Raw genomic sequence first — 21,348 nt, 5'->3', positions numbered from 1 at the left:
TGACTTTCAAACGTTGTGGGGTGTAAATGACTAAAAACTTTTTAAAAACAATTATTTATTAAGATATATAGATATACCATCTAATTCAAAAATCCCACATTTGGGAATCTATTCTAAAGAAATAAAAGAATCAGTTATAATGATATATGTACCAGGATGCTTATTGCAACATTGTTTGTAGTGGAAAAACAAAACAAAACAAAAATAGAAGTAACTTAATGTCCATCAATACCATTTATGGTCAATTATTCAATTTAACATTGAATAAACTGTGGCACATTCATTCTATGGACTATTTTGTAGCCACCAAAAAAACAATAAATTAGATCTGTATTGAACTGGAAAATATCTATGATGTAAGTTTAAGTGAGCAAAGAAAGTTGCAAAGTAATATCCATGGACTAACCACATTTTTAAAATAAAAATCCCAAATACTTAAATACATTTGCATTTGTATGATTATAAAACACAATGTGGAAGCCTACCTGTTAACATTAATTACCTCGAGAGGGGAAGAATGAGGGAATTATTAATCTTTTCCTTATTTATTTATATTGTTTCACTTTTTTTTTTTAATTTAAGGATTTTATTTATTTATTTGTCAGAGAGAGAGAGAGCACAAGCAGGTCCCGGGAGCAGCAGGCAGAGGGAGAAGCAGGCTGAATCCTAGGACCCTGGGACCAGAACGGGAACCAAAGGCAGAGGCTTAATTGACTGAGCCACCCAGGTGTCCCTATATTGTTTCACTAGTGATAGTGAGCCTGTATTAGTTTTGTAACTTTAAAACTTCCATATATAACATATATGTTAATGTATATCATAAATATTACAATTATATATTTGTATGTATTTTATATATTTATATTTAATATATGTTAATGTAAATAATATATTTACATGTTTTACAAATATAATATATACATATAATGTAACATATATAACAAAGTAAAACTTATATAACAAAATAATGAAGTTTTCATAAAGGTTTGTGCTATATCCATACAATGGAGTTTTATTTGGCAAAAAAAAAAAGAATGAAATATTGATACATGCTACAACTTGTATGAACCATAAAAGCATAATGCTAAATGAAAAAAGCCAGTCATGAAGAACCACATATTGCATGATTCCGTTTCCCCATAATAGGCAAATCTACAGACACAGATTAGGGTGTAGGAAGTCAGGTGGATGGGCAATAGAGAGTGACTGCTAATTGATAAAAATTTCTTTTTTGGGGGTGATGGAAGTGTTCTAAAATTGATTGTAGTGATGGTGCAAATCTCTGAATAAACTAAAAATCACTAAACTGTACACTTCAAAAAGCTATTTAAAAAAATTTTACCCACTATTAACACTTGCCTTATTCATCCTCAAAAGACTAATATTTGATATATTTGGTTAAAATCGAAGAACGTGCCCCAGATTCTAAAGACTATTACAAAAATAGAAAATTTAAGGTGTAGTCTGAAGAAACTAAAGAGGACATCACGTTTTGGATGTTTACATTCTCCTATGTTTAAAAATATTTCACATAATTTATAAAATGCAACACGATTACACAGAACCACAGTTCATAGTCCTAATTTTTCCACCCCCTTCGAAGACGACTGTACTTTTTATATATTTTGACTCATTTAGTTTTAGGATTCTTTGACCAATTTGCATAACTATTTAAATAACTATTTCTTAAATATTTTCCAAAATGCATTGAGTATACCAAGGAAATGAAAATATCTGAAAAGATTTTCCTGGCTCTCAAAAATTTGGTTACTAAAGACAAATTCTTCTTAATGAACAATAACTTAAAGGAATAGGAATAGCCATTCAACTGTATTGGGATGAGAGAAGATAACATCCTTTCTTTTTTTTTTTTTTTTTTTAAGATTTTATTTATTTATTCGACAGAGATAGAGACAGCCAGCGAGAGAGGGAACACAAGCAGGGGGAGTGGGAGAGGAAGAAGCAGGCTCATAGTGGAGGAGCCTGATGTGGTGCTCGATCCCATAACGCCGGGATCACGCCCTGAGCCGAAGGCAGACGCTTAACCGCTGATAACATCCTTTCTTATATCAATAAAAAATAGCAGATTATAGACCCTTAATAAACTTCATTTTTGAATGCATGAACATCCTTACGTAGAACAAATGTTTGCTTCCATTTAGTTCTAAAGGATTTTAGCAAAGGTTATAGCCGTGCGCGCCGCTGGTGTAGTGGTATCATGCAAGATTCCCATTCTTGCGACCCGGGTTCGATTCCCGGGCGGCGCAGTTTTTTTGGTCACTTCCGCCACCTATAAAACAGGGTGATTTGAACAGTATTAATAAATCTTTCTTCCTCAGGAAACACTGAGCATTTTTAATTTCCGTGAAGATTTCTATTTCATTATAATTCACTATTGAAACATTCGAATCTGAAACTGGAAGACAAAAAACTTTACGCAACTCCTGAAAGAGTTAATTCTTACGCCTGCGCAGTCTGAGATATCCTTGGTGTCGGCTAGAAGAGCGGCTGCGCAACAAGTGAACCTATGGATTGAAGGAGGTTGAAAGTGCAAGATTATTCTGCGCCTGCGCGGCTCGGGTCACTTCTCTGGCTGCTCCTAAGCTCCCGGCTCGCCGCCATCTTGTATTGGGGCTTCATTGTTCGCGCTGCGCCCGGCCGTTTAGTGTAATTGCCGCGGAAGGAGGAGGCGGAGTAACCTCCGGTCAGCCGAGAAACCCCGCTATTCCGCAGCCATAGCCGCCCAAAAGATTTGGGAGGTAGTAAAGGGTAGGGAGCTGGACCCCGAGGCGCCGGCGCGACAGCATCAGCCATGGAGGACGAGATGCCCAAGACTCTGTGAGTCTGGGGCAGCGATGAGGGGGGCGGGATGGTGGTCGTCCAGGAGGGAGGCCTCAGCTCGGCGCGCTCCCCAGCCTATTGTTCTCTGTGGACGCCGCGGTAGCTTGTTTCTTCTCTTTAGCTCACACCTGGATGCTTAGGGACGGAGCGCCGGGCTGAGAGAACAAGGTGGTGGGAGAGGGGGCTCAGCCCTCTGAATTAATCCTGTCACCTTAACTACACCATAGCGTGGCCTTTGGCCTCGCCACGGGCCCTTTGTGGTCGTAGGCCTGGAGAAAAGACTTTTTCATTCAAACCTCTTTTCAGAACTCGGTGAACCTTCCTTTTTGTCCCATGCTTTCCTTCTCTGTTTTTCCCGTTCCCCCTTCTTAATTAACCTCTTTTGATCTTTAGAATTGTCTCTTTCATTTTACTTTGATTTGCTCTAGAAACTCTTCCTCTGCCTTTCATTTTCTTTTCGTTGATAGTTTTTCTCTTCAGGCCGCTGGTACTCAGTTTTCAGGAGATAAACTTTATTCTCGCAGTTGCCAACTGGAAAAAAGCCAGATAGTTTTCTTTAACCTCTCTTTGGCTTTCCTTCTGTAGCCCCCTTCCCCCCCGATCAAATAGCCGAAAACCCGACACCGTAAGGATTTTGAAACTGCTTTTTTTTTTTTTTTTTAAATGGAAATCTCACCCGGAGGTATATATAAATCTCTCAGCCGAGGGGAAGTGGATATAATACATTTTTATCATCGCTTGCTACTTTTGTGATTGACATGTTGCTGAACGAGCGGGCAGTTTTTATGAAGCAACAGTTGATAAATACCTTAACTGATTTAGTCACCTCTGAGAGTTGTTAGTGTTAAATGATCTCAGCTGGGGATATTTTCTTTGTTGTGTAGCTTCCCCCACAGCATTCTCTTTTGTTTTTCAAAGTATTCTCAGAAGAGGTGATCTTGCCGTTGTTGCTTTTCTCGAAAAGAAGAAAAGGCCTAATGAGTTTTTGACCTGACTTTTTGTTTTTATTCTTAGCATACTGGCAATTTGAGAACTCCATGCATTAAAAATACAATTTTAGGTTTCTTTCTGCAACCTTTTAGGTGTTACAGTTGTTAGGAAGAAAATGTAATAGATTATTTTTTCACCCTGAAAGTGTTTCCGTTTTTAATCTGTGTGAGAAACATAGTCACACTTTTTTCTTAAGAGATTAGTAAACTTTTTGCTAGTTTATCTTATAACCTGTTACTTTTAGTGTCTTTTTAATAGGATGCAAGAATTAGTGGGCGTCCCTTGCTTTTTGAAAGTTTATATCTATAGATTAATATTCCCTAAGAAACAATTAGCCTCATAGGCTTTATGGAACTCATTTTTCCCCCTTGCCTCTTTGCTAGAAGTGTGACAGCCAGCAGCATATTGGATTAAGCACTGATCATTTTTTATAATGTCTTTAAATTTAAGATTCTTACATGATTGTGAAATTTTTAATTTCAGAAACTGCCAGAAATATCTGGGAACTTAACCTTTTTATTATGTTGATTTGGGAATATCAAATAATGAAGACAACCTCACCTTTCTCAGGCCAGTCTACAAAAGCAGGTAGTTAAATTGTACTAGCTTGGGGACAGGGGACCAACCGTTGCAGGAGAAATAAGGAGATTTTATTCACTTATTGAGTGCTTATGATTGCCAGGTTCTGTGTTAAATGCTTTACATGCTTGTTTAATCTTCATCAGAACTCTCCAGTAAGGGTCTATTCTGCAGCTGAGGAAAAGCTAAGTTTAAATAACTCACCCAGGGTCATCCGCCTTTTTGTTCATCATCCTGCAATTCTGCTATCCTCAACTCTTTAACTCTTATGGCTAAATGTGCTTTGTAGTCTTCACTAGAACACCCCATCCAAGAATCTTTTCCCCGAAGTAGTCCATGTTCTAACTGCCTATTATCTCCCTTCTACTTCTCTCAACCAGAACTCCCCATTCTTCCAGTGAAACCAGTCTTGATTAAACATGAGTAGGTGTAAATCACTAAGTTTTACCAGCAATATTTTGTTTTACCATCAGTGTTTTTACTTTTAATATAAAATATTTGTTTTAATGACCCTTCAAGTCAGGGTCTTTCAGTATGTTCCTAGCAGTGTCTAGTCTACGGTAAGTGATCAATAAATTTGTTTTAAAAGCTGGTACAGTTCCAAGCAATGAATCAAGATTTTATTCATTCTTGAGGAAAAGGTAGTCTGAATCTCAGTATCACCTGTGTACGTAAATGGCTCAGGAGATAACTTCATTTGCCACAGATGAGCGTTCAGCATTAAGTTAGAGATTGCTGGTGTTCAATTCCTTTTCAGCAGGACTTTGGAGACATTTGAGAAATGGTTTGCTTTGGGGTATATTTTGAAAATAGAGCAACAGGAATTAACTATAGACTGGGTGTGGGGTGTGAGAATGAAGTCAATAATAAGTAGGTTTCCTTACAAATGCGTAATATCAGCCATCTAAAATGTTAGTTTGTTGGAGTTTCCTGGCTGGCTAGGTCAGTAGAACATGTGGACTCTTGATCTCCAGGTTAAGTTCGAGCCCCGCTTTGGCTGTAAAGATTACTTAAAAAAAATAAAATATTTAAAAATAAAAAGTTGTTGCGAAATAGAAGTAAAAATGAGAACAGTCTTGAGGGAATGGTTGTCTTAGGATGTCCTGGGGCATAACATTACATACATTTGTTCAGGCTGGTTTATGTATATGGTCTGATCTCCAAGTGAAGGAGGTGCCAGCTAATGAAATACGGCGGTTTCAGCTATCAGAAAAGTGACAGTTGTTAATCATAGTAGGGTTATGATGCTGGTGTACCATTTGCTGTTGTACATAATTTCATAATTAGGAAAAGACACCTTTCCCCCTGAATTAGAGTAACTCAGGCAAAGTGGGATAATTTCTAAGCAGTTTGAAAATGTTCAAAAGTAATTCTGAGAGAATACAGTTATCTCTTTGACAGTTATCTATAGAGTACTTAAAGTGTTCGAGGCAGGGCTCTCAGCACTAGATATATAGTATGAGTAAAAATGAAAATCTCCTTTTTTTTTTTTTTTAAGAGAGTTTAAGTAATCTCTACACCCCACGTGGGGCTCGAACTCACAACCCCAAGATCAAGAGTTGCATGCTCCTCTGACTAAGCCAACCAGGCACCCCACTAAAAATCTCTACTCTTTAGGAATTTATCATTAGTTAGAATCCTCTTCATGCTTTTCACTCATTTTCACAGAAGCTTCATATCAGATTCTGCATTTTTATACAAGGATTGCAGCTCAAAACCTAGTACAGCATTCTGCTTTGTAAATTTTTACTCTCAAATTTTCTAGAGCTATTCTAATAAAAATGAATATTTTAAATGTTTTGGATTCCATTTTTATAACTATTAGAACTTAGTTATCAGCTTCAAAAATATGTATTAAATTGATGTGAAATCTATTCCTGGCAGAACTGTCAAGGGTTAACTGGTAATTGATGGTTTCCCATTGGTTAATTCCAAACTGGTTAATTGATGACTTTTCCATTGACTCTTCCCAGGTAGCTTTTTATTTTGAAAAATTAAAAACCAGAAAAGTAACAAAAATACTACATTGAGGACTTAGGTACCTTTTGTGTGCTAATACCAGTTGTGTGCTAATAACCAGTTGCTAGTAGTCAAATTTGCCTTATTTAGGTATATTCTTGTTTTGATGAACCATTTGAAAAGACATAACACTTCAGGCCTAAATACTTTACCATATATTTCCTAAGAACAAAGGCATTCTTTTATATAACCATGAAAATATTGTCATATTAAGGAGACTACATTGATACAATATTGTTAGCTAATGTACTGTCTGTATTCATATTTATCCAGTTACCCAAGGAAGACATTTTTTAGTCCATGGAGTCTGTTTGCTTCAACAGTTAATTTTCTTGTACTCCTCTCCTTACTTTCCAGTTCTGCACAAGATTGGTACATAATCTCAGCAGTGATATAATAAATATCAACATGGGGTACTTTAATCCATGCCGTTAACAAGAAGTCCATGGAACAGCTAAAAAGAGATTTTTTTTTTTTTAAAGATTTTTTATTTATTTGACAGAGAGAGAGTGAACACAAGCAGGAGGAGTGGGAGAGGAAGAAGCAGGCTCCCAGTGGAGGAGCCTGATGTGGGGCTCGATCCCATAATGCCGGGATCACGCCCTGAGCCGAAGGCAGACGTCTAACGACTGAGCCACCCAGGCGCCCCTAAAAAGGGATATTTTAATGTGGTGTTTTGTTTTGTTTTGATTTTTAGGATTTTATTATTTATTTGACAGAGAGAGAGCACAAGCAGGGGGAGTGGCAGGCAGAGGGAGAAGCAGACTCCACACTGAGCAGGGAGCCTGATGGGGGGCTTGATCCTAGGACCCTGGGATCATGACCTGAGCCGAAGGCAGACCTTCACCAACTGAGCCACCCAAGCGCCCCAATATTGTTTTTTTTTTTAAACAATTAAAAAAATAAAAACTTGCATAAATATAAGAAAATTACATTTTTGTTTAGTGGTCCAATATACAAGACAGGGAAACTTGGCTTGCCACTGCTCCAGTATTAGGGTTTTTTTAATCAGTTGGGATTTTTTTTAATGCAAGGAGCAAAAAAAATTTAAGCAGAAAAGGTATTTATAAAAACAAGATATTGGACACTCCCACATTTGCAGGAAGGTTATGGAACCTGGCTTAGAAATTTTTCAGGAAAATGAGACAGCTGTCAGGCCCACAGTCCTTATCAAGCCACAGACCATCCCAGAAAGGGTGTTAGTGCCACATCCACTGAGGACCAGATACCACAGCTTCCACTTTCACTGGACATGGGACTCCACTGCTGTTTGCCACCAAAATGGATTTTTTTCGGTCTCTGCTTCTTTAAGCCTTCTCTTTGTCTTCTGTGTTCAGGTCTGGTTTTTCTAATCATCCTAACCTAGATCACATGCAAGGGAAACTACAAAACCCTATCAGGCCTTTTCAGCTTCTGTAGAGAAATGAGCCTCATAGAGTGAGGATTTCTTTAAAAATAGGAAGGAAGATGTTTGGCAGCACCCCCCAAAAAATAATCCACTACACCTGTAAAAAATCTGTTAACAGGAAATCCTTTGGCTTCAAAAACAGAATAGAATGTAACTGTGGAACAGCTAAAGAAACATATATACATAAAGATGAGAATGAATTTTGTAAAGTATAGTGCATTCTACAAACTATAAGAAACTTGTTTATTTTTCCATTGAAAGTATGGTGACTATAAAAAGAAACTTCAGTTTTCAAATTTGGGCTGTCTCAGATTAATATTTAGCAAATAGGGGCGCCTGGGTGGCACAGCGGTTAAGCGTCTGCCTTCGGCTCAGGGCGTGATCCCGGCGTTATGGGATCGAGCCCCACATCAGGCTCCTCCGCTGGGAGCCTGCTTCTTCCTCCCCCACTCCCCCTGCTTGTGTTCCCTCTCTCGCTGGCTGTCTCTATCTCTGTCGAATAAATAAATTAAAAAAAAAAAAATCTTTAATATTTAGCAAATAGATTGGGAAAGTAATAACATTAAGTTGCTTCTAAAAACTTGAACTAGGTAGTTATTAATGATTAACTTATTGGTAAAAAACAAAACTCTAATGGATTATTTTATTTGCACAAGGAAGGAAAAGAGATTTTGTCATTTGAATTCTTTGATACGAAAATGTTATATATGTTACTTGTAGTTTATTGTAATGGTGTTGAAGGTTGAGAGCAAGTTGTTTGTGAAACTTCCCCTGAAGAGCTTTTCTCTAAACGGGTGTATGTAGAGTGAATTGATAGAGGCTTCTGGAGCTTACAATATACAACAGGTCACAACAGATAAACAATTGTAAAGTAGTACAAATTCTAGGGCTTTTTAAAGTAGCTTTTTAAAAAATTATCTTTAAGTAGGTAATATCACTCAGAATATTTCTCAGAAAATTAGACAGTTTTGCAAAGAGTAAAAATTTCTGTTCCTAAATACTGCCCCCTTGACACTAGATTATCTAGCTTTAGCAAAGTAGATGTTAGAATTAAATTTTCAGAAGAGCCGTTTTTTTCATTTAGGCATATGCAGTTCTGAGATTTTCTTATAGGCGTAAGAGTCAGGTGAAAATAGATATGAAACAGTTGTAGAGATAGTACAGAGTTCTCATATAACCTTCACCCAGATTCCCTTAATGTTGACATCTTACATAGCCATGGTATAGTTATCAAAAGTAAGAAATTGACATTGTACAGTACTATTAACTACAAGGTTTATTCCAGTTTCTCCAGTTTTTCTACTAATGTTCTTTTTCTTTCCTGGGATCCAGTCCAAGATACTACATTGCATTTAGTTGTCTTATCTTCTTACTACTCTCCTTTAATATGTGAGGGGATGCCTTTCATGATGGTGGCACTCTTGAGAGGGTAGTGTTTCAGTGTTTCTTCATTGTACAGTGACTCCTTTTTTTTTCTTTTTTCAACACTGTTAATTAGAATTGAGTCACTAAGGCTAACCTATACTCAAGAAGAGGGAAATTAAGCTTCACTTAATAGAGGGAGATTTGGACATGTGTTAAAGCAACCAATTCATTGTTAAGACGAGCCGTTAAGTGTTTTAGAGGAGATACTCTGAGACTCTACACATATCCTGTTTCTTCTTAAAATTTTCGTCAGCTGAAAGATCCACGGGTGGATCTCACCAGGAGCATTTATTATTGTGCTGGCTTAATGGTAATTTCCTTCACTCCTTCTACATTTATTAATTATAGAGTTCTCCAAGAAAAAGTTAACTCCTCTCCCCAAATTTAGGTTATAGTCAAGAATTAGTCATTGCATTTGGTTGTCAATGTCTTTCAGGTTTCTTTTCAAGAACAGTCCTCTCTTTTTAAAAAAATTTTTAGGACAATTTTTTTAAGAGATCAAGTTGTCTTACATAATATTCCACATCTGAATTTGTATAATTGTTTTATATGCCCAATATTCTATAAACTTTTTTAAGATTTTATTTATTAGAGAATGTCTGCACACATGTGCACACAAGCAGGGGGAGGGGCAGAGGGAGAGGGAGAAGCAGGCTCTGCACTGAGCAAGGAGCCCGATGCGGAACTGGATCCCAGGACCCTGGGATCATGACCTGAGCCATAGGCAGGTGCTTAACCAACTGAGCCACCCAGGCATCCCCAATATTCTATAAACTTAGAATTAGATTCAAGTTAGACCTTTTTTATTTGAATACTTCATAGGCGATATTTTTATTTGAATACTTCATAGGCGATATTGTATAATATATATTGTACATGCAAATGTCCATCCATAAAATGATTTAAAGTTTGATTACTGGATCACGGGTGAAACAGCCAAAGCTTTCTCTTTTAAGGTAGTTTTCCCTTTGCATTGTTCAGTCATCTGTGTAATAACTTAGGCACCCTGCAAATACCCATTTTCACACCATCCTTTCACCTAATGGTTTTGCATCCATTAATGATTCTTGCATGAATTAATCATTTCAGTAGGGCTTACGTATTGTTTACTACTTTAATTCTCTCTACACTTATGGACTAGCATTATTCTGTAAAGGAGAATTTTTCCCTCATCAACTAGAGCTATTAGATTGTACTACACAGGGGACACCTGGGTGGCTCAGTCGGTTAAGTGTCTGCCTTTGGCTCAGGTCATGATCCCAGGGTCCTGGGATTGAGCCCCGCATCTGGCTCCCTGCTCAATAGGGAGTCTGCTTCTCCCTCTGCCCCTTACCCTGCTGATGCTCTCTCGCTCTCTCTCCCTCTTTCTGACAAATAAGTAAAATCTTTAAAAAACAAAAAAACTATGCTATCCCTTAAAAAAAAAAAAAAAGATGGTGCTACACTGGAGTTTCCACTCAAAGCAAGATAAATGCTTAATTCTTTCCCTTTAATTACAGATACTCCGAATAAGGACATGATATAATAATAGCCTCCAATACTGGAAAAACTGTTGGGTATATAGATGTTGCAATTGATTTTTTTTTTTTTTTTTTTTTTAAGATTTTGTTTGGTTGTTAGCACAAGAGGGGTGAGGGTCAGAGGGAGAAGCAGACTCCCTGCCGAGTAGGGAGCTGGATGAGGGACTCAATGCAGGACTCCATCCTGGGACTCTAGGATCATGACGTGAGCCGAACACAGTCGCCCAGCCAGCAGAGCCACCCAGGCGCCCTGCAGTTGATTTTTGAGTATCATTTTCTACCTGATCTTTAAACATTGTTCATTGTTCCTTAAGACTTATCCCTTCTCCCTTTGCCATTTTAACCTATTCCAGTGCCTTCATAGAAAGCACTCAGTATATGTCTTTTGCATGGGTAAGTGGAAGGAAGGAATTGGATCCATATTTTCAGGCATGTGTGAATGTTTATTTTTCTGGGGAGAAAGTCCATACCTTTTATCACATTCTCTGCAGGATTCTTGGCAGAAAAATGGGAAACTGTGGTTGTTGGGAGACTACATTCTGATTTCAGAAGCGATAAACCTCAGGGGTGCCTGGGTGGCTCAGTTGGTAGAGATCAGACTTGATCTGAGGGTGGTGAGCTCAGGCCCTACATTGGGCGTGGGGCCTACTTAAAAAAAAAGGTGATAAACCTCCAACTCTTAACAGGTCTAGAAGTAATCTCATTTCAAAATCCCATTTTGAAAATTTATAAGCTCTTTAAAACAGATTATCCTGATCATGTGGTTTTGTAATACACTATTTATACTAATGGAATATGTTAGTCACCAAGGCATATTATCTGTTAAAAGTCTCTCCTGGAATCCTTCTACTCCCTCTACACTTCCACTGATTAGTGATATTCATGGAAAGGTTTTCCATCCCTTTGTGACCATATGCAATACCTGATAAGTGATTTACCCTCGATTTTTCAAAAATATATTTATTGTGTAAACCAAAGTATACCCAATTGGACAGTGTAAGGGGAATTGTGTGGATTAAAAATTGAGGAAATTTTAATGTTCTCAGTAATACTGTAGAAGTAGAAATAATTGCAGAGCTTCCCAGGATTGATTGTATAAATGATTCGAGAATTAAAAAAAAAAAATACTTATTTTTGTGTGTGAGAGAGAGAGAGTGCACCTGCACAAGTGAGGGGGAGGACAGAGGGAGAAGCAGACTCCCCACTGAGCAGGGAGGGATCCTGATGCGGGACTCCATCCCAGGACCCTGGCATCATGACGTGAGCCAAAGGCAGACACTTAACCAGCTGAGCTACCCAGGCACCCTGATTTGAGATTTTTTAAAAACATATCTTCCTAAGGTAAGCCTACAGAAATAGTAGGTTTAATTTGCAAAACCTTGACTAAACACACACACACACACACACACACATAATTCCCCTTTACTAGTGGTGTCAGTGTAATTACAAGTAGTGTATCATACATCTGCTTTGAAAGAAATTTTGAAGTTTTGGCAAACTTTTAGAACCTGTTCCCAGTGGTATAGTTTAAGGAAGAGATCTGCCTATTCCCAAAATTTCTTTTTCAGTAAGCTACATTAGAAACTGATGCAAAAGAAGGAAATTTAAAATGGTAAGTTGTTTTTCTTTGTGTTTCAGGTATGTCGGCAACCTTTCCAGAGATGTGACAGAAGCTCTAATTCTCCAGCTCTTTAGCCAGATTGGACCTTGTAAAAACTGCAAAATGATTATGGATGTAAGGGTATTTTACTTAGTTAACTTTCTTCTTTTTTAATAGATTAGTTAAATCATTACTTCCAGGAACTCTCTCTCTCTCTCTCTCTCTTTTTTTTTTTTTTTTAAGTATGCTCTACCCTCAGTATGGGGCTCGAACTCACGACCCCGAAGTCAAAAGTTGCATGCTGTACCAACTGAGCCAGCCAGGTGCCCCTCTTCCAGGAACTCTTAAATTAGTTTATACAGGGATAAACTAGGAAGAGCATGGGACCCTTGATCTTCGGGTCATAAGTTTGAGCCCCATGTTGGGTGAAGAAATTACTAAAAAAAAAAAAAAAAAAAACTGCAGGGTCATTCATTTAAAAAAGTAGTCTTATGCAGTCTAAATTCCTAGTAATTTTAGTGCATTTAAGTCAGTCTTAGCCACTGAGTTTAACTTATTTTACTAATAAATAAAGGAGGAAGAGAATAGAACTAATCATTTTTAGAGCAAATAAGAACTATATGTAGGCTCTTGTTTTAAGGTGCATTGAGGCATCAGAATTGTTTTATATGTGTTGTCAGTTGATTGGCTAATCTGGAAATTCAGTTATTACAATTACATTGGGAAACTGGGTAAAAAGTAATATACTGTGAAAGTGTTTGGTTGTGTGTGTTTGTGTGTGTGTGTAAGTGTTTTAACTTTTAAATGTCATGATTCAGGCTTTTCTTGCATTGTGGCAGTTCCCATCCATCAGACCTTAATGTACAGAAAAACATTGCCTCATTGATCTGTAATTGCTGTTAACCCTGAATCATAGTATGTATAAAAAGACAAGTCTAAATTCCAGTCTATTTATACTGTTGGACTGATGTTCCTAATTACGAATTTTATACTCTCTGGAGTATAAAGGCTGATAGTGTGAATGCTTAGATCTTTTTATCTAAGAAGTGCAGTTTTTTCTGGGTACAAATTAAGTAAGATTCTTTTTTCATTTGATTATGCTGACGTGTAAGCTACTTTGTGTAACCACATTCTGATGCCTGATGACACTGACCTCTGTAATAGAATTACCATTAAGTGTAGCATTAGTTTGAATTATGCAATTTTTAAAACATTTTTATATTTTTTAATTTTTTTTTAAGATTTTTAAAAATTTATTTCATTTAGAGAGAGAGTGAGGGGGAGACTACAGAGCCCATCTCAGGGCTTGATCCCCAGGACCCTGAGATCATGACCTGAGTAGGATGCTTAACTGACTAAGCCACCCAAGTGCCCCTCTTAATGTTTTTAAAATGAAATGATTGTCTTGGCGCCTGGGTGGCTCAGTCAGTTAAGCGTCTGCCTTTGGCTCAGGTCATGATCTCAGGGTCCTGGGATCAAGCCCCACATCGGGCTCCTTCTGCTTGCCACTCCCCCTACCTGTGCTCTCTCTCTCTGTCAAATAAATAATCTTTTAAAAAAATAATAATAAAATGATTGTCTCAGTGTTATAAATTTTGTGGTCGCCTCCTTACTCTAACATTCTTAAAAATCATTGCCAGTGACTTTTTTAAACAATTAATCGTCCTTGAACCAAAATAGTAATTTCTTTATTCTAATCTCATCTTAGAGTTTTGAAGTAGTTTCCTATTTTAACAATTCTGTTTAGGAGTTTATGGAAAGAATTAAAAAATGGACTCAAAGTCGTTTTGTATTTTGCAGATAGGTGTAAAATATGGGGTGTTTTTTCTGCTTCTTTAATTTACAGTAAAGCATCCAAGTTGCACTTACCAGATCTCAACTACTTGGAACACCAGAAAAGAGAATTTTTAAAAGACTATGGGCAAAAAATTGATGTCAGAAAGTCCACATTCTAAAACCTATTCTAAAAACTGTTTACCGGAAAACCTCTTCAGTTTGCAGAGCCTGAAATAGGTTTAAGAAGGTTGGCTGATACTTTCTGCTACTTAGCAAGTTAGAAGCAGCAAAGATATGTGTATGTTTACAGCATTAAAGGTAGCATTTAACAGGGAAGGGAGAGGAAAGAACATTAGAAGCCAGTACTGAGACTTGAAAGCATAAGAGTCTAGTCAAACTTAACTAACATCATTTCATAAAGAAATGATTCTATGATGAGGAATGTGTGTGTAGCTTCTGTATGCATCCATCCATAGTTAGGATACTTAATCATTAATACAAGATTAAATTATATGTAGTAGATAGTATAACTTGTTGAAGAAGATGTGTTCTTTATAAACAGTTCATTTTTTTTAATGTTTACTTCCTTATCTAAAAATTTACTTGTGGAATGGACCCCTTCATTTTCCTTGGTTTGATATTTGAAATATATAAGACTTCACATAATTTTAAGATAATGGGAGTATACGACTTAAACTTGGCTTTCGTGTCTCTTCAACAGACAGCTGGAAATGATCCATATTGTTTTGTGGAGTTCTATGAGCATCGTCATGCAGCTGCAGCACTAGCTGCTATGAATGGGCGGAAGATAATGGGTAAGGTAAGCTGTCATATTTAAAGAAGGTGATTTGAAAAATTTTAAGTTATATACAATTTTGTTTACTATTTATTTATCTATTGAGATTGTTCACAAGCAGGGATGGCAGGGAGGGCAGAGGGAAAGAGAGAATCCCAAGCAGGCTCCATGTTCAGTGCAGAGCCCAACATGATCTCAGGACCCTGAGATTGTGACCCGAGTCAAAATCAAGAGTCGGACACTTAAGGGATAAAGAAAGGGGGGGTAATCAGAAGGGGGAATGAAACATGAGAGACTATGGACTATGAGAAACAAACTGAGGGCTACAGAGGGAAGGGGGGGTGGGGGAATGGGATAGGCTGGTGATGGGTAGTAAGGAGGGCACATATTGCATGGTGCACTGGGTGTTATACACAACTAATGAATCATCGAGCCTTACATCGAAAACCGGGGATGTACTGTATGGTGACTAACATAATATAATAAAAAATCATTATTAAAAAAAAAAAAAAAAGTCGGACACTTAACCAACTGAGTCACCCTACACCCCCAATTTGATTACCTTTTAGAAGCATTATATCACTTTATAGCAAAAGGTCATTTAATATTGAAAGGATGGAATGTTTAAGAGGGCATGTTTATGTTGGTATTCTTCAAGATGCTTCACACATGGTAAATACTAAAATACTTGTTGAATTACTCAAGCTTGGATGAAACCTCTAGAACTTTGGATACTAATGGGGAAGAATAAAAAGAAAGAAATGGTTGTTACTTTAGATAAGAAAGGTTAGTTGAATGTTAACAGAGAAGTATGTAAGATTAGGATTTGCCAGCATTTGAGTAAGTGTAGGTTAAAAGGTAAGTATTGAAACTTCGACCAGAGCTGTTATCCTCTTGAATGTTTCATTTCCACCATGTACCTTCCTACGTGTTTATAGATGCAAGTCTTGTAATATCTGATTTTGAGCTTTATTTTTATGGCGTATAAATGTAGAAACATTTTTTTAGGAAGTCAAAGTGAATTGGGCAACAACCCCCAGCAGTCAAAAGAAAGATACAAGCAGTAAGTATATTTTATACTCTTTGAACATTTGTTTTTATTGTACACAGTAGTTTTATTGTAAAGCATATAAACATCGTACATGTTTGCAGTAATGTTTTGATCGTTATCCTAAGATATGATTGAATGTGTTTGTGTTAATAAATTTAAGAACAAATCTAATCTTTGTCATCAGGTAGTACCGTTGTCAGCACACAGCGTTCACAAGGTAATTGTATCTTCTTAAACATAAAATGAAATCTCTTGAAAGGGTATTCACTAACCACTTGAAATTTTTTTGTTTGATATTGAGGGGAGGGGGGAGGGAGGGGGTCGTATTTCTATTTGTCTCTCTGGCAATATTTTTCCCCCTTCTTCCCAGTGTTGACCAAATGTGGCTTGTCCACTACTTTGGTGCTATTTCAAGCTCTCTGACCCCCTTGGTAGCAGCTGATGCCTTAGAAATACTTCCGCCAACTAAAGGGCAAGATACCCTGCTTCCTTGAGGTCACGATCTGTGCTTCATACCAGATCTTCTGATTGCTTGAGTTGCTCCTGAAACTGTGTTTCCCAAATGGCAACCCAATATGTTGCTTAAGGCCTGCCAAATGGGGGTAACTTTTCTTTCCAAATATACTTTGTCAAAGTTGATGTATGTGTTCCTTTTAAAGTGTTGATCCAAATATTTTTATTTTTAAAGTGTTTCTTTTTTTGACCGTTGTCTTTAAAAAAAAAAACCACAAACTTCACATATGGGATCGTTATTTCTCTCCAATGCTTTTTTAATGGCTCTGATATAAAGTGAAGGGATTACTGTTTTCATTCTGTTGCCTTCAGTCTTAGTTCACTTGCACATGGATTCACATAAACTGAATGGTGTAATGTCTGGGCAACCAAAACTGTTGGCTTTTGAGAAAACTGTCAAATACTTTAACATCAAACTGTTGCAATGCAAGGTATTTCTTTGATTGTTCTTCACAAAATATGGTTAAACCAAGTATATCATGTAGCTAGCTTCAGTAAATTGTCTTAACTGAGGCAAATCTAGTCTACATAACTCACAATACCACTATTTTATTTTAATTTTAAAACCTTAATGTAGTGGTAAACTGGATAAATGTAAATAATCACTATTATAATGGTAATTAAGTCATTAATAATTTTTTTGCAAAACTTGTTATGTATTATTAGTTTATTTTCTTAGACCAGTATAATAATTGGCTATAAATAGAAATGTAACTGTCAGTTTCCAGTTAGATATATCAGTCTTTAAGAGAATCTTTTCTATATTATCACCTTCATTCGTTTTGTGTATAATTGATAGGATCTGTATAGATATAGGATAGTATTTTGCTTATACTTAATCCATAAATTAAGATTATTTTACTGAATAGATTTTAGTGTATTTTAAATTCTAAAATTTTATTTTTCTTTTCACTTCCCCTTCCTTCCCCTTATAAGATCATTTCCATGTCTTTGTTGGTGATCTCAGTCCAGAAATTACAACTGAAGATATAAAAGCTGCTTTTGCACCATTTGGAAGAATATCGTAAGTAACAGAAGATAAATTTAAACTGATCTTAATTAGAAACAGGCTTATGTAGAAGTAATTTGAAAATCTGTTATGAATTTTAACCCTTCAATATAATTCGTTTTATTGTTTAGAGACTGTTTAAGCCATAATAGCCAAAGATTGTTTTCCTATTGATAAATCTTTGGTCTTCAGTTACTTTAAAATCCTTTTTCAGTTAGCATTAGCTCTTAAGAGACAAATTTGCTATTGTACATACTGTTTCTTATGTAAGTGGCTTGCTTAGCTTGGTGATAATCTTTAGTAACCTTGTGCTGTGACTAAGGAATTTAGACCCTTGGGGCACTTCTATGATACCATGCATTTTTTGTTAATATATTTTAACAAAAAGAAACCTAACAATTCAACCTAAAAAGCAGTTGTTAAATGTTAATCCCTGGGTATCTACCCTTTTGTTGTTGTTGTTACTGTTAATAATAATAATACCTTTTAGTATTTTGTGTAGCAGTCTTGCTTGCATTTGTTATTAATCATATAGTTTAGGCCCTTCGTAAGTAGCTCGCCCAAGGTAGTATTCATCATAAAAGAACTTTAATATTTTGAAAAGCATGCCATAATAGAGTAAGAATAAGTTGATTATAGTATTTTCTTAGAAGTACTTGTTGAATTTAGAAAACAGAATTTTTGGGTTTCTGGTTGCTTTTTTATTGTTGTTCCAGCTAGAAGAGTAGTAAAAAGGAAACTTTAGCTTTGGTTTGGTTTGAGGAACATAACAACAGCAGAGATGAGGTGAGGAGACTGGAAAGTAAATGCTAATAGTATTGGTGGTAAATTTGGGGAGCTTTCATTTGAAGAGTTGTAGTTCATTGGTAGGAGGACGAAAATGAACAGTGACCAAGGAATGGCCATAGTAGAGGCCAACTTTAAAGGCAGTCAAAAGATTAGGGTTTATAAATGGACTCTCCTGTTAGGCAACATTTTTCTTTGTCTGTGAGAACCAATTAGGAAAATAAAGTTCTAGTTTCTTGATTGTTCCTTTTAATGTTTTAGGGTTTTGATGATGGTTAGCTTGCTTTCAAATTCCTAGACTGGAAAGTGTTAACCTTTGGCCTCTCAAAAGCTCTATAAATCTCTGTATACAAAATTTGTGTTTGTTTTCATTTTGGTGTGGAGTATCTTTGTAAGTTTTATCCTATTTTCAGAGTAGTCACAGGACCATACAAGGATTAAGGAAGGATTAAAGAACCCTGATCTAGATCTTTGCTGCTTCCTCCTTAGAGAATCCTTTCAGAAATAAGTAAGACTTAAATATATTTCAAGGCTAACATATCCTGAAACTTAACTTTAAAAAGAAAAAATTTTTCTAACATTTTAACAGATTCAATAGCTATTTTATTAAATGCTTTGACTTTGATTGAAGTAGCTTTTCTGAAAACATGGGGATTTTAGTTTGGGATTAGATAAAGATTGTTTAGCAGTCAGTGAGTTTAAGTTAAATGACATTCCAATTTTAATAATGACTTTTTAATCATGGATCAGTAATTTCTTTTTGTTAAATATGTTGGTATCATAATTATAGTCTAGATTTTCTTATGATCAACCATGATTATTGATGTATATAATTTTTTTGGTAAGGCCTTTATAATTTATGAATTATAATTTTCGGTGGAGGTAATGTATAATGTCTAAGTTTTAGGCTGTCCAAGGAATTAGTGTTTCTAAATTTAAAAGAACCATTTTCAGTTGGTAGCATCATTTCCTGATTTTTTTTTTTGTTAAAGGAGATAAATTGATAAATGTATATTGAAAGGTTCTCTTGATAGCCAGATAGTCTCTGTAGAGATCCTCCAACAGTACTTAATTTATAGATGGTGTACAGTAAGCAGTGGCCAATTAAAATATTTAGTATAAAATATATAGTGCTTTCTTACCGTAATTTGTACAGTTTGTACTCTATTCCTTGAGTTTAGGGTAGTCTAACAAATTTGGGTGTAGAAGTGAATCAGCTACCAAATTAAATGCATGTGTACCATACCGATAATTTAATAAGTATTTTTTCGTATTGAGAAATGACTTGCATTAGTTTCCCCTTTTCACCACCACCTCTTTGTCATTTTGACCCTAAACACTTGATAAATCACTCCTAAAATGATCGAAATATGCTTATGTATACTTTAATATAAAATTATATTGCATGGCTTTCTGACTTGGGTTTTTGTTGTGAAAGTGCCTGTTTTGTTCATGTGTCCTGAGAGAACAAGCATTGTGACATACCTGGCTAACTTAAAAGCAGATTGCCTGTGAAGCACAATTTGAGTCCAATTTTTTGAGGTATGGAGTTTTAGCTATCATGGCTGGGTTTTTTTACTCAATCTCAAATAATAGGGCTCTGGTTATTTTGCAGAGTATCTCTGAAGAATGGACAGAATTGCCCTGGCTAACTACAAGCTACGGTTCACAGTGGATAAATGTTGGCGTGCTTTTTTACTTTCTGACTTTTTAAAATTTTGCTTTTATATCTTGTAGTTTCCAATCAATCTTATATGACTGCTATTTTAAAATTCAGTATAAAATCTTTTCTTATATAGTTTAAAACTAAAGTGTGTGTCTCGTGTTTTTCTTCAATGATTTAGCATTTCTGAAAACAACAAGTTCTCAAAATTTACCCATAGTCCAAAAGGGGGGTGTCAATTGATCTGAGAAAACAAAATAATTTAATTAATTTAGGAAATATACAGCTTTTTATTCTTAGTTTCCAGTTTTCTATTTTAATTTTTTTAATGATTAGGTAGTATATGGTGTCAAATAGAAAATTATAAATTGCATGGTTAAAGAAAGCCATTCACTAATGTGCCTGTGAACCCTATAAATGGTTAAGTAATTTCATATGAATAGCTGCTTTTACCATGCTTAATATTTAAAAGTTTAAAAACTTTTTGAAGTGAGAGGCAGTTTTTATACAATGTATACGTATATATTTAAGAAGTTATTGATTTGCATGTTTATTAAGCCTCATTTGCTAATACATGATAAATTTTATAGAATAAAAGGTGAATTTGCATTAAAGGTTCATTTTAATGAAGATGAAACATAAAAATGAGTTGTGTATGACATTCTCACTTGATATCCAGAGGAGAGTTTACAAACCTAAACTTCTGATTATTTCTGATTTCAGAGATGCCAGAGTGGTAAAAGACATGGCAACAGGAAAGTCTAAAGGATATGGCTTTGTCTCCTTTTTCAACAAATGGGTGAGCTCAATTAAAAAGTGCATGTGTAGTGCTTTAAGAATAAGGACCAAAGATACTCATTTTGGGTTTTTGTTTTTGTTTTTTAAGATTTTATGTATTTAGGGGCGCCTGGGTGGCACAGCGGTTAAGCGTCTGCCTTCGGCTCAGGGCGTGATCCCGGCGTTCTGGGATCGAGCCCCACATCAGGCTCCTCCGCTATGAGCCTGCTTCTTCCTCTCCCACTCCCCCTGCTTGTGTTCCCTCTCTCGCTGGCTGTCTCTATCTCTGTCAAATAAATAAATAAAATCTTTAAAAAAAAATGATTTTATATATTTATTTGAGAGAGAGAGAGCACAAGCAGGTGGAAGGACAGAGGGAGAGGGAGAAGCAGACTCCTGGCTGAGCAGGGAGCCTGATGTGGGGCTCAATCCCAGGACGCTGAGATCATGACCTGAGCCGAAGGCAGATGCTTAACTGATTGAACCATCCAGGAGCCCCTAAAGATACTCATTTTGTTTTAATAATTATCTTACATCTGCCATTTGTTCATTTCACTGAAAATTAACACCTTCACAAGAGGATATCTTTTTTCTC

General features: G+C 36.2%; 1 protein-coding gene and 1 non-coding gene across 16 annotated transcripts in view; both read left to right on the top strand.

Annotated features, from left to right (window-relative positions):
* The first annotated feature begins 2,196 nt into the window (after window positions 1-2,196).
* Window positions 2,197-2,267, top strand: TRNAG-CCC (transfer RNA glycine (anticodon CCC)). The gene has a single exon. It is a non-coding gene; the product is annotated as a tRNA-Gly (tRNA).
* Window positions 2,268-2,472: 205 nt separating this feature from the next.
* TIA1 (TIA1 cytotoxic granule associated RNA binding protein) overlaps window positions 2,473-21,348 on the top strand; it is a 32,618-nt gene continuing 13,742 nt past the window's right edge. Inside the window, exons 1-8 of one of the 15 annotated variants that reach the window (XM_026483562.3) lie at window positions 2,533-2,838; window positions 12,421-12,517; window positions 14,880-14,978; window positions 15,963-16,017; window positions 16,190-16,222; window positions 17,455-17,542; window positions 19,929-19,994; window positions 20,700-20,775. In XM_026483562.3, the coding sequence (XP_026339347.1) occupies window positions 2,813-2,838; window positions 12,421-12,517; window positions 14,880-14,978; window positions 15,963-16,017; window positions 16,190-16,222; window positions 17,455-17,542; window positions 19,929-19,965 (435 nt within the window). In that variant the 5' untranslated portion in view covers window positions 2,533-2,812 and the 3' untranslated portion in view covers window positions 19,966-19,994; window positions 20,700-20,775. Of the gene's footprint in view, window positions 2,839-12,420; window positions 12,518-14,879; window positions 14,979-15,962; window positions 16,018-16,189; window positions 16,950-17,454; window positions 20,125-20,699; window positions 20,781-21,348 lie in introns of those variants that run through there. The other 14 variants (XM_026483551.4, XM_044392484.3, XM_044392475.3 and 11 more) reach the window with 14 other exon arrangements.

Source organism: Ursus arctos, unplaced genomic scaffold (genome assembly GCF_023065955.2).
Source record: "Ursus arctos isolate Adak ecotype North America unplaced genomic scaffold, UrsArc2.0 scaffold_8, whole genome shotgun sequence".
Lineage (NCBI taxonomy): Eukaryota > Metazoa > Chordata > Mammalia > Carnivora > Ursidae > Ursus > Ursus arctos.
The sequence above is the reverse complement of the archived record's forward strand: the minus strand, read 5'-3'. Positions and strand labels throughout refer to the sequence as shown.